A 13,708-nucleotide genomic window follows, 5' to 3' on the forward strand; every position below is an offset into this window, starting at 1 on the left:
CTGTCTTCGGTCGGAACCGCTTGACGAAGCCTTTTGATGATCTGTGGGATGAACCAGTCGGGTGTTTTTAATCATTCCCCAACTGCCCCGCCCATTTATCGGCCCTTTTCCAAACTTTTTTAGGCGTCTTGCTGGTAAAAATTCAGAATAAGCGTATATACCAGGGGTCTGCAACCCGCGGCTCCGGAGCCGCATGCGGCTCTTTCATCCCTCTCCTGCGGCTCCCTGTGGCTTTAGAAAATTAATAATGAGTATTTAATTCACTGTATTTTATTTTAGTTCGTTCGTTTTTAAAATGTAACTCTACATATGAAGATTATGGTGATTATAAATAATACAAAATAAAATGTATTCCATTTTTTTGTCGCTCATAATATACGTCACTACCATCGAACCAACCGCCAAATTGCGCGCAATTTCTTGAATCTTTTGACCCCCAGGTAGGACAACTGTGGATAAATCTAAGAAAAGAAAAGTGTCTGAAGACAGCAGAACGTTTAATGATACGTGGGCAGATTCGTTCGCCTTCACTGCTGACCAGACGGGTTTACCGGTACGCTTAATATGGAATGAGAAGTTAGCAAACCACAAAAAGTCAAATGTCGCAAGACATTTCCAGAATAAACACAGACTTTGCTCAAAAATATCCCAACGTCTTTTTTCGGAGTTCAAAATGTTTTTTCATTGATTCATAAATGCAACACACTATAGTTTGTTTATATATACGGTACATATATATACATTTATACATATATAAACGTAAAATCGACGATGAAAAGATGCATCGTTGTCTTCATTTTAAATGTCAAAAGGACTTTGTGGCTCCCAGTGTTTTCTTTTCTGTGGGAAATGGGCCTAAATGGCTCTTTGAGTCGTAAAGGTCTCTTCACCTCCCCGTTCTCCCCGTTGGTTCTGTCGTCCAGCACATTCCTGATTGTTCTGTCTGTCGTTTTTAATCCAGACAGTAACGCGTCTAGTTCTCGCTGACTCATGTACACAAAGTGCGTATATGTACATAAAGTGCGTACTGTGTATGTGTACAAACGTGCAATAACACACGATTCGAGCAATCTATTACTGTGACTATTATTGATGATGATACTTGTTCATTTGACAAAGCTCGCGCCCTAATTTCGCGTTGACTCGTTGCAGGAACTCAAAAGGGAAGTCTCTGTGTCTGCGTCCCGCTCGGTGTCTCTCCGTCTCGCTCGGTGTCTCTCCGTCCCGCTCGGTGTCTCTCCGTCCCGCTCGGTGTCTCTCCGTCCCTCTCGGTGTCTCTCCGTCTCGCTCGGTGTCTCTCCAGCGGTTTGTGGACATTTGAACGAAGCCCTTTGATGTTTATTCCTCACTGTAATGTTGTGACTTTGATCCTGATGTTTTGATTCCTTTGTTTGTTAAACTTGTCTGAAAACTCAATAAAGCAATTCACCAATATCCGGTTGAACTTCTCGTGTCCGGGCGGGGGGGGGTCTCACCTTCACTCTGAGGAGGGGGGGGGGGTCTCGCCTTCGTTCTGAGTTAAGCTCGCTGACTAGCTACAAGCTAACCCGACGTACCATCGTAGCGACTGGGTTTACAATTAACCTGCAGCTGAGTAGAAAGTTAATAAAGTTAATTTGAATCGTCTTCATGAGTTTAGCTCAGAGACACATCCGTTAGCGTAGCCGCTAGCATTTTGGCTTGTTTTTCCAGGATGGAGACCAAATTAACCGTCTCCATTTAAATGTGGATTTTTGGGACACTTGGGAAATTATTTGAAAGATTAAGACATTTTTATTTTAAAATCCGCTTTTATGAAAAACGTCTAAAGTGTTTCACGTCTTTATTTACACAACAGGAAGATCTAAAAGGCGCCGGCCAGAGGGCCCAGGCGGAACCTGATTGGACCCTAGCTCTCTGGCGGGTAGATCTTGATGAGGTGCTGCAGCTGGGCGGGGTATCCGGTGACGGGGCAGCGGCGCTCGGCCTTCACGGCGGCGTGGATGCAGCGGTAGCAGAAGACGAACCCCGAGGTGGACAGCGCCGTGGCGTTGGTGAGTCGCCTCCGGCACAACGGGCACGTCCTGCTGTCGGGGGGGGGTCCTGCTGCAGGTGCAGGGGGGGCGGGGGAGCCGGCAGGGACGCGAGGGACCGCAGGGTGCTCTGGTTGTCCGAGGAGTACCACCACTCCAGGAACTGCAGGAAGAAGACGCCGAGGGACAGGGAGGTGGACAGGGACGAGGCCACGCCCCTCGCTGCTCTCTCCAGGAGGCTGCAAACAGAACACCGAGTCAGCGGGGGGGCGTTGAACCCCGCGTGGGTCGGGCTGCAGGCCTACCTGCCCCCAGCCGGCCCGGTTCTGCTCTCCAGCTCCCTGATATCTGGAGCCGTGAGCCGCTCCAGCCGGACCCTGGCCAGCCACAGGAGGGGGCTGTGTGTCCCGGCGGCGCCGAAGACGAAGAGCAGCTGCTGGCAGAAGAGCCAGGCGTGCCAGGCTGCGCTGGCGTAGGGGGCCGCCCCCAGCGCCGCCCCCAGCGCCGCCCGGAACAGCCTCTGCCTCCCCGTCTGCGGCAGTCGGATGGAGAAGTCTTCCTCGTCCTTCTGCCACGTTAGCCCCGCCTCCAGCTTGGCCCGGAGGTACGGCGCCAGACACAGCAGCAGCAGGGACCGCCGGCGGGCCCCCCGGCTCAGGCCCAGGCCAACGGGAGGTCGGCGTCCCGCCGCGGCCCGCTTCAGGCCGTAGAAGTTCTCAGCGAAGGAGGCGCTGCAGTGAGAGAGGTAGTGGTTCTGGAGGAGGAGGTCCAGGAGGAGGTAGAGCTCCTCGAAGCGGCGCCACAGGAAGCCCAAACGGGACGGGCTGGACTCGGCCAGAACCTGAGCAGAGCAGGTAGAGACACAGAATCAGCAGGGGGGCTCCACCAGGGGCTCCACCAGCCCCCCCCCCCCCCCCCTACCTTGGCTGCGTGTCTCAGCGCTGGTCTCACCGCCTCCATCAGAGACTCCTGAGCCAGAACCTCAAAGATGGAGGGCTGCTCGTTCACCGAGGGGGGGGTCAGGTGAGCTCCGGCCCCCGCCATGGCTGCTGCAGAGCCACAGGGGGGGGGGGGGGGGGGGGGGGATTGAGTTAAACGTAGCGCTGATCAATTTAAACTGTTCGAGTGTTAATCAATAATATAAGTGTCAATAAACCGATTGTAGCTGAGCTGGACAGTTTCAAGTCCCCCCCCACATAACTTAATATCAGCTCAGGCAGTGATCAAAGAGTCACTGTTACATCGAGATGTTCATCCTCCTGCCTCTCCGCCTTCGAGTCGTTCGAGTCTTAATTCGGTTCGTTTTAAATAACGCGGTTATCGACGCAGCCACGCGATAACATGTCCTACCGTTAGCCGCTAGCCGCTAGCTACTAGCCGTTAGCCGCTAGCTTTAAGTTAGCCTTATTTCCTGCGTTCTCCTCCAGCCTCGTCCTGTGTTTATAAACGCCTCATGTTGGTTCGGAACAGTCTCCATAAATAATGATCAATAATGATCAATAAACACGAATCCGATAATCCTACCGTGGAGCAGAAAATGACGTAATCAAAGTCCTCTTCACCAGGGGCTGCGGGTGAACGTCATCTCCAAGCCAGCCAATCAGAGGTCGAGGCGGACCAGCGTCGCCACAAATCTTCCAGGCTAACAGCCACTTCCGTGTTTTGGCACGTCGTTGTTTGCCAACGTCATGACGTACTAGTACGTCTTTTTCCGGCTCCCTCGTCTCACCTTTAATCGGAGATATAAACTGTGTACTACGTTCAGTATTTTTAAATAATATTGCTGAATTAAATCTTTAATGTAACTTTGCCATTTTACCTAAATGCAATAGTTTTCTATTAATCGATAGTTAAAAGCACTCGGAGCACAGACCTCCCCCAAGCAGCTCGTTCCCCTCCTAACTGGATCTGCACCGTCCACGGTGATCTGGATCAGCACCAGAAGATTCTACATTGTTCTGGTGTCTTTATACACCAACAGGAAAAGTCAAAGTGGATCAGAGTCGATGTTTATTTATTTGTAACTGACTTTTGAGTCCATAAACGGGAGGACTGTCCTTTCCTTGACCGGGCAGGTCACAATCACAATAAAAATAACTTGCATGAAATGCATGCATGCATGCAGACGAGTTAAAAGAAGAAAATAAAACGCTGCTGGCAGTCGGTGTGAACCCGAACAAGCTATTTAATCTGTAGCTAAAAAGGTCTTACCGTAAACATCTGCAGGTTGTGGGTTTGAGTCCGATCTGTTTGCAGGTCTCCTTTCTAATGACAGACTGTTGATATTGTTGATAATTATATTGTGCTCCCTGTGACTTGTACATGTGTGCGTGAACGTTGTTTGTCCTTCATGATGAGTCTGCACATAATCCCTGCCTTGGCGGAGGTAATAATATGAATAAACTCTGTGAGGTTAGAGACTCCTGCATCAGAAACTTCATTCATTATAAATCCAACCTGGATGAAAGTAGTAATTATGCATTTATGGGCAAATTAGCTTTCGTCCATTTTGTGAACTCATCACAAAAGGTTAACAGCCTTTAAAAATATTAAAGTCAAAGACTGTGGTGATGGAGGGATACCAAGACTCCTGTGTGGTTGTGTGATCGATCACCAATCAGTAGCAGTTCATGGTTCTTTAATGCCATTTATAATAATTTCCTTCTTAATCAATACTCAATATAATCAAAGTATGTGACAACCGTGTATATCTGTTATATGCTGACTAGGCTGAAGAAGTGAACACTTTGTGTTGTGAGGAAGAGCTATCTGCTCAAGGTCGGAGTCTTCATGTCTGGGTGATTTACGCACGTACACATTCCTATCTGCTAATGAAACCAGCAGGGGGAGCTGTTTCTCTGAGAGTCGAGGGCGCGGCCAGAGCAGCTCCAGTCTCCCTTTCTGAAAGAAAGAATTCTAGTCTCGTTTTACTGGGTTGGATCTTTGGGGCTGGTTCTGATTTTCTGAGCAGCAGGATATGAAAAGAGGGAAGACAAAAGACGGGACATGAAGAAAGTATCAGAAGAGCTGCTATGGAATTTATCGATTGATATTGTTGATAATTATATTCCCTGTGACTTGTACATATATATACATATTATTATTATTTTTATTATTTATTATTATTTTTATTTTTTTGTATTAATATATGAATATTATTTTTGTATTGCTTTATTTATATGATAAATGGGATATTCTGAGTGGTATTATTGTCTGCTTTAAAAACAATGAAAAAGAAAAAGATGAGCTGCGAGCGTTCGGTGGAAGAGGGGGGGGGCATTTTCTGATTCCAGAGGATTAGAGGATTAGCCGCTGACGTTCTCCATCCGCAGCCTCGCTTGCGTCCATTTGTCCCCCCACCCATCCTCTCCTGGTCATCGCTTCGGATCCAGCGGGGAGTCGTCTGGAGTCTGCAGCAGCAGAGCAGGTGAGGAGGCTGTTGATCGGTGGCTTCTCCGTGTTCATACATTACTTCACGTTTATTACTGAAAAATAAAACTAGATCCAGTGAGGAAAGTCACTGTGTGATTTGAATGGGATTGTAAAAAGTATTATTAAAAGTACTAATGAGCTCATTCTAAACGTGAATTTTTCCGTCTTCGTATCAGACGGACTCTCAGCCTCCGTCCTGCTCTTATTATGTAATTACATTTTTGATGGGATAGGGAGGATTAATAGGATGAAAAGCCTGCGTCACTAAAAAGTACAGCTGGATTATGTAAGTTTGATAATAATCACTTTAAGGCTGTTTTTGCAGAAAGTAAGAATTCCTCTTGAGCCTAATTAAAGACGTGATTTAAATTGTTTCAGTGCACGAATGCTGATTCGGCTAAATTTGGCACAAAGTACGTTTTGTGTTTTAAACATGTCGTCAATATTGAATGGTGACTTCATAGCTCATACAAATATTGCATATCCCAATATTCCACCTCTCCTGCCTGGTGAACATGGTAAATAATTGCTCAGCTAAAGAGCAGGGTTGGCCTTAATTTATTCAGATTAAGATTATTTATGCAGAAGGGGATGAGTTTAGAGTTTGATTTCATTGATCTAAATCTAAAACATATGATTGCGTTTTTCCAGATGTGACTACGCTGATGGCAGAAGTAAGCTTCCAGGCTTCGTTCAACTTTCTGCACAGGTTCTCCTTACAATAATCTGCCCCCCCCCCGAGCATGTGTCCCGCTGTCCTGGCCCGCCTCGCCATCCTGCTTGCCTTCCACTCGGCTCAGCCGGTTGTTTCCGCCGTCGACGGTGGACGCTTGTGCCCCCACCAGTGTGTTTGTTATGAGCACGCTGACCTGGTGGACTGCCAGGGTCATGGGTTTCAGCACGTCCCCGGGGGCCTCCCCCACGGCACATGGCTGCTGGAGCTGGGAGGAAACAATCTGAGCCAGATTCGCACCCGGGCCTTCGCTGGACTGTGGTCTCTCCGGGTGATGGTGCTGACCAACAATCACATACGAGAAATACAACCTCAGGTAGGATGATGGTGAGCGATAATGAAACAATAATGACTCTAAAGGGGATCTGTCCATCTGTCCAGCCCACTGGTGGTGGTGGCGGCTGATGACTTTGCAGAGGTTTCATGAATTGCCACTCTTTTTCCACTTTGTACTTTTCATGCTGTCATCATAAAGATTCCATTTGGACTTATTTTATTGTTGAAATGTTTCAGACCAACAGAAACACCATCAACGTGATACGGTTGAGTGTGAGTGATTTCAAAAGTGGATTTATTACACATAGACAGTCTCTCTGGATTGGGAACAGTCGATGGCAGAAAAGCAGGCGTGATCAATAAAGAAAGGCTCCGGTCTGGATCTCAATGTTTACATGCAGCAAGGTGGGGGCCAAGAATAAAGAGAACGGAATTTCATTTCTCCAGCACCAGATCACAACAGGAAGTCGTCTCAAGGTTTTACAGGACTAGCAGGGAAACACAGAACCCAAGTTGATCCACAAGAGCAAGAACTTTGGAGACGGAGGAAAGGAAACACTTCCCTTTAACAGGAAGAAACCTTGGACAGAACCTAAGACTCATGGTGGACGGCCATCTGTCTGTGTGAGTTTTAGGGAAAGAGAGAGACAGCGGAAGAAAGACAGAGGGAGAGACAGAGACAAGGAAAGGTAGACGGAGATCAAAAACAAAGAGATGGATAGAGAAGTTAGAAAGAGAGAGAAAGAGAGAATGGGAGGTCAGAGGAGAGTCAAAAACAAGGAGATGGATGGGAAGCGATAGCGAGACAGAGCAGGAGCAGACAAAAACAAAATGCTAATGCTAGCCATATAAAGCTATAAATGCTAATGCTAGCGACGTGGACACCAGTGGTGAGGGACACAGGTCCAGGTTCTGCAGCACCACGGACAGAAGGACCTGAAAGAGAAAGAGGGACAAACAGCGGGGGAGAGAGAGAACAAGACTACGGGGAATAGAGAGAGATTACTGACATATATTTATAACATGAATAATCAGATAAAGGGGGAGGAGCTCAGTGTGTCATGATGTTAAGCCACCAGTGCTGCCTAATGACAGCATATTGATTATATTGATTACTGCATTGATTAGTTATAAGCTTTGTTAAAAAGGAAAGTCTTTAATCTACTCTTGAACATAGAGATGTGTCTGTTTCACGAACCAATCAGGGAGCTGATTCCACAATAAAGGAGCTCGATAACTGAAGCTCCGCCCCCCTGTCTGCTCTTGGAAATTTTTGGAACCACGAGCAGGCCAGCATTTTGGGACCGCAGGGTCCTAGTGGGGCGATACGGGGTAATCATCTCTGTAAGGTAAGGAGGGGCCTGGCCGGTGAGGGCTTTAAAAGTGAGTAGAAGGATTTTATATTCAATCCGTTTCCTAACAGGAAGCCAATGCAGAGACGCCAGAGCAGGGGAAATGTGTTCTCTCAGTCTGGTTCCTGTTAGAACACGAGCTGCTGCATTCTGGATCAGCTGGAGATGTTTAATAGACCTTTTTGGGCAGCCGGACAGGAAGGAGTTGCAGTAGTCCAGTCTGGAGGTCACAAAAGCATGGACTATTTTTTCTGCATCTTTTCGTGCCTGATTTTTTAGATCTGGGACTGGAAATGTAGCAAGTAAACTGGTGCTTCTCTCTATCTTCTTCTCTTCCTCCTCTTCATAGGCATTCTTCTCCTTGTCCTTCCTGGAGAAGCTGGATCTGAGCTGGAATCAGTTGAGATTTCTCCCTGTCGACTTCTCGGCCAGTCTGTGCGCTCTCAGAGAGCTGAGGCTGGAACACAACGACTTGCTGCATATATCTGGGAGCAGGTGTGTCTGTTGGTGCTCATAGTGGAAGTCCATCCTCCCTCCATCGATATGCTGCACGTTTCCTTCCTCCTCCCTTAACTTCTCGTAGCAGTCCAAAACCCACAAGCAAGAATTTATTTTTGTGCTTTTGCTCTTTTTCATGTTGAAAGGAGTATTTTCTGTGTATTCTTTTAGACTCCTTGTTACTCATGAATACCGTCTTGAACTGGCTTTGAACTGAGTCTTGCTCAAGTAGACTATGCAGGTCTAGTAGATATAAAACACACGATACTTTGTCAAGGAAAGGAACATCTTCTCCCTCAATATAAAACGAGTACCGATGTGTGTTTGTTCATTAAAGAGTATTTCAACCACGCCGCACATCGCTGATGCTCGGATGAGTCTGTCTGACCAATCGGCCATTTGCAGTACTTTCATGTCAACTTTTAGAACCTGCTCAGAAGTATTGGAACCTCAAAGGAGGTGATAACAAAAGACGTAGGTAAGCAGCCCAGTGGATCCCAGTGGATCCCAGTGGAGCCCAGTGAATTCCAGTGGAGCCCAGTGGAGCCCAGTGGAGCCCAGTGGAGCCCAGTGAATTCCAGTGAATTCCAGTGGAGCCCAGTGGAGCCCAGTGGATCCCAGTGGAGCCCAGTGGAGCCCAGTGGAGCCCAGTGGAGCCCAGTGAATTCCAGTGGATCCCAGTGGAGCCCAGTGAAGCCCAGTGGAGCCCAGTGGATCCCAGTGAATTCCAGTGGAGCCCAGTGGAGCCCAGTGGAGCCCAGTGAATTCCAGTGGAGCCCAGTGGAGCCCAGTGGAGCCCAGTGGATCCCAGTGAATTCCAGTGGAGCCCAGTGGATCCCAGTGGAGCCCAGTGGATCCCAGTGGAGCCCAGTGGAGCCCAGTGGAGCCCAGTGGAGCCCAGTGGATCCCAGTGAATTCCAGTGGAGCCCAGTGGATCCCAGTGGAGCCCAGTGGAGCCCAGTGGAGCCCAGTGGATCCCAGTGAATTCCAGTGGAGCCGGTACCACTCATTAGTTTAACAGCACGCTGTATTTCATAAATCCAGAACACGGTAGAGGTGGGTTCAGTTTCGTTTCACTTTGGTGAATCGAGATTGACCAGGCTGTGTTCTGTGATAGAGAATAAGAGATCCCTTCCACCACCCCCCCCCCCCCCCCCCCCACAGCTTGGAGAATCTAGAAAGCATGGAGAAGCTGGACCTCAGTTATAATGAGCTGGTGTCGGTCGGACCGGGCGTGTTCAGGGGTCTTTCTAGGCTCCGACATCTCTACCTTCACCACAACGGCCTGACTGCGGTGCAGCAGGGGAGCCTGGATATGCTGCCTGGACTAGAGGTACGTCACCAAGTCCTGAGTCTGTTTGCTGACCTGCCTGTCTGCTGACCTGTCTGTCTGTCTTTCTGCCCTGTCTGTTTGCTGACCTGTCTGTTTGCTGACCTGTCTGTCTTTCTGCCCTGTCTGTTTGCTGACCTGTCTGTCTGTCTTTCTTCCTGTCTGTCTGTCTTTCTGCCCTGTCTGTTTGCTGACCTGTCTGTTTGCTGACCTGTCTGTCTTTCTGCCCTGTCTGTTTGCTGACCTGTCTGTTTGTTGACCTGCCTGTCTGTCTTTCTTCCTGTCTGTCTGTCTTTCTGCCCTGTCTGTTTGCTGACCTGTCTGTTTGCTGACCTGTCTGTCTTTCTGCCCTGTCTGTTTGCTGACCTGTCTGTTTGTTGACCTGCCTGTCTGTCTTTCTTCCTGTCTGTCTGTCTTTCTGCCCTGTCTGTTTGCTGACCTGTCTGTTTGCTGACCTGTCTGTCTTTCTGCCCTGTCTGTTTGCTGACCTGTCTGTTTGTTGACCTGCCTGTCTGTCTTTCTTCCTGTCTGTCTGTCTTTCTGCCCTGTCTGTTTGCTGACCTGTCTGTCTTTCTGCCCTGTCTGTTTGCTGACCTGTCTGTTTGCTGACCTGTCTGTCTTTCTGCCCTGTCTGTTTGCTGACCTGTCTGTTTGTTGACCTGTCTGTCTTTCTGCCCTGTCTGTTTGCTGACCTGTCTGTCTGTTTGTTGACCTGTCTGTTTGTTGATCTGTCTGTTTGTTGACCTGTCTGTTTGCTGACCTGTCTGTTTGTTGACCTGTCTGTTTGCTGACCTGTCTGTTTGTTGACCTGTCTGTTTGCTGACCTGTCTGTTTGCTGACCTGTCTATTTTCTGCCCTGTCTGTCTGTTGACCTGTCTGTCTGTTGACCTGTCTGTTTGTTGACCTGTCTGTCTGTTGACCTGTCTGTTTGCTGACCTGTCTGTTGGCTGACCTGCCTGTTTTCTGACCTGTCTGTCTGTTTACCTGTCTGTTTGCTGACCTGTCTGTTTTCTGCCCTGTCTGTCTGTTGACCTGTCTGTCTGTTGACCTGTCTGTCTGTTGACCTGTCTGTTTTCTGCCCTGTCTGTCTGTTGACCTGTCTGTCTGTTGACCTGTCTGTCTGTTGACCTGTCTGTCTTTCTGCCCTGTCTGTTTGCTGACCTGTCTGTTTTCTGCCCTGTCTGTCTGTTGACCTGTCTGTCTGTTGACCTGTCTGTTTGCTGACCTGTCTGTTTTCTGCCCTGTCTGTCTGTTGAACTGTCTGTTTGTTGACCTGTCTATTTTCTGCCCTGTCTGTCTGTTGACCTGTCTGTCTGTTGACCTGTCTGTCTATCTAGGTGCTCCTTCTGAGTAACAACAACATCTCCCAGATAGACACGGACGCTCTCGCTCCTCTCTACAGTCTGGCTGTGCTTGATCTGGAGGGAAACAACCTGCATCACCTCAAGTTCAAGACCTTAATCAACCTTCATACAGCAGCGACTCACATCCAGCTGTCAGGTCACCTGCTTTGTGTCTGGTTGAAGTCATCATATACAGTATATATATATATATATATATACACTAATCTGCAGCTTCCGGTCCTGTTGCTCCACCAGGCAACCCGTGGAGCTGTGACTGCGAGCTGCACCGAGTCTTCAGTAAGATCCTGCACGTTCGCCACCTCCACATCGAAGACTACCACAATGTGACGTGCCAGAAGCCTCCACAGCTGGCCGGGGCTTCGCTGGCGTGGGTCGACAGCCAGCTCTGCATCGCAGAAACAGCCACCGTGCTCGTCATCACTGTCACCGTGCTGGTCACCGTGGTAGCAGCATTGGTGATGGCAGAGCGAAACCGGAAGAGGAACAGAGGGAAGAACTGGGATGCAGAGTCGCAGACGCACACGTAGAGGTTGAACTCAAAGCCTGTGAGACGTGATCAATGGCAAACGTTACAAAGTCAGGGCAACGTGGTGAAACACAAAGCTGGGGAATGTGGGTAAATCATGCACATTTGCCATGCGGTATCACCAGGCTTGGGGAAGGAAGGCGTTGGCGTGAACACGCCTTAAAGGATACAAGATACCACATAAATAGACAACAATTTAACCAGACAAATTCCCTTTCCCCTCCGATGGCCAAAGGAATGAATCGTCTTGTGGAATGGAAAGCTTTTATTGTCATTATCATCACAGTACAAGTACACAGTACAAGTACACAGTACAAGTCCAGTGGAACAACCAAACAAGATCGATGAGTGAGCTTCGGCTGCAGCAATAAATCACGTTGCCAACAACTGTCTCCTTGGAGAAGGTGCAGAAAGTATCAGGTACACAGGAGAACACACGGAGAAGGGAACGACACGATGCACCGGGAACGCTGCACTGGGAACGCTGCACTGGGAACGCTGCACCGGGAACGCTGCACCGGGAACGCTGCACCGGGAACGCTGCACTGGGGACGCTGCACTGGGAACGCTGCACCGGGAACGCTGCACTGGGGACGCTGCACTGGGAACGCTGCACCGGGAACGCTGCACTGGGAACGCTGCACTGGGGACGCTGCACTGGGAACGCTGCACCGGGGACGCTGCACTGGGAACGCTGCACTGGGGACGCTGCACTGGGAACGCTGCACCGGGGACGCTGCACTGGGAACGCTGCACCGGGAACGCTGCACTGGGGACGCTGCACTGGGAACGCTGCACCGGGAACGCTGCACTGGGGACGCTGCACTGGGAACGCTGCACCGGGAACGCTGCACCGGGGACGCTGCACTGGGAACGCTGCACCGGGAACGCTGCACCGGGAACGCTGCACCGGGGACGCTGCACTGGGAACGCTGCACCGGGAACGCTGCACCGGGGACGCTGCACTGGGAACGCTGCACCGGGAACGCTGCACCGGGAACACTGCACCGGGAACGCTGCACCGGATCCGGGATATATGCCAGTCCGGAGAACGATACAGTTCTACCTGCTGGCCAAGATGGTATCCAGTTTCTGCCGGTCCTCCCCGGATCGATCCCTGAGCTCGTTGCCCAGATCCTCGATTCAAACCACCACACGGTCCCCCAGAGCACCGAAGAGCACTTTTAGATCCATGGTCAATTTATCCAGAACTTTGAAAGGTTCCGTCTTGGAGACTTTCCGGTACACCAGGGCAGCTCCCGTCCCAATTAGCAGATGCCCCGCCCCCACCAATAAGCCAAACAGCCAAATATCTTCAGTGTCCTCCACAGATAGGACCGTGAGACAGACCACTCTCCATTTCTCCCAGGGGTCCATGGTGCAGCCTGCTGCGTGGGCCCCGTCTGGACAGGTGGGCCCCCCCGGAGGCCCCATGCTCCGGGGGGGGGGGCACGATTTAGTAGACCAGAGCTCAGCACGCAGCGGGTCCTGGAAAGCAGACAGACGAGACGAGACCAAGAATGCAAGCAGGGACGAGAGGACAAACGTCTGCTCTCGTGGAAGACCGGAAGAAGCAAGAAGATCTGTAAGATGAGGGAGAAGAGTAAAATAAAAACTTCAGGATTAAAGATATTTTATTATGTCCTGAGATTATTGGCGTCATCGCGTCGTGTGTGTGTGTGTGTGAGATGATGAATATATTTATTAGATAGAATGTTAGCGTACAAGTACAGTCACACAGTAGCACGTATTACAGTACAAGTACAGTCACACAGTAGCACGTATTACAGTACAAGTACAGTCAAACAGTAGCATGTATTACAGTACAAGTACAGTCACACAGTAGCATGTATTACAGTACACGTAGAGTCAAACAGTAGTATGTATTACAGTACATGTACAGTCAAACAGTAGCACGTATTACAGTACAAGTACAGTCAAACAGTAGCATGTATTACAGTACACGTACAGTCAAACAGTAGTATGTATTACAGTACATGTACAGTCAAACAATATCATGTATTACAGTACAAGTACAGACAAACAGTAGCATGTATTACAGCACAAGTACAGTCAAACAGTATCATGTATTACAGTACAAGTACAGTCAAGCAGTAGTATGTATTACAGTACAAGTACAGACAAACAGTAGCATGTATTACAGCACAAGTACAGTCAAACAGTA

At 49.2% G+C, this 13,708-nt stretch overlaps 2 protein-coding genes across 2 annotated transcripts; one reads left to right on the forward strand and one right to left on the reverse strand.

Annotated features, from left to right (window-relative positions):
* Positions 1 to 1,805: 1,805 nt before the first annotated feature.
* Positions 1,806 to 3,597, reverse strand: pex12 (peroxisomal biogenesis factor 12). The gene is given in 4 exon segments (XM_068750245.1): positions 1,806 to 2,067; positions 2,070 to 2,853; positions 2,934 to 3,061; positions 3,537 to 3,597. Coding segments are annotated over 3 exon segments (1,086 nt in total). The 5' UTR covers positions 3,057 to 3,061; positions 3,537 to 3,597; the 3' UTR covers positions 1,806 to 1,888.
* A 2,590-nt stretch (positions 3,598 to 6,187) lies between these two features.
* LOC137905654 (decorin-like) lies at positions 6,188 to 11,524 on the forward strand. The gene is made up of 5 exons (XM_068749896.1): positions 6,188 to 6,493; positions 8,155 to 8,300; positions 9,468 to 9,636; positions 10,971 to 11,133; positions 11,232 to 11,524. Exons 1-5 carry the CDS (start codon positions 6,188 to 6,190, stop codon positions 11,522 to 11,524), a joined length of 1,077 nt encoding a protein of 358 aa, XP_068605997.1.
* Positions 11,525 to 13,708: the final 2,184 nt, after the last annotated feature.

The sequence above is a fragment of the Brachionichthys hirsutus genome, chromosome 16 (genome assembly GCF_040956055.1).
Source record: "Brachionichthys hirsutus isolate HB-005 chromosome 16, CSIRO-AGI_Bhir_v1, whole genome shotgun sequence".
Taxonomy (NCBI): domain Eukaryota; kingdom Metazoa; phylum Chordata; class Actinopteri; order Lophiiformes; family Brachionichthyidae; genus Brachionichthys; species Brachionichthys hirsutus.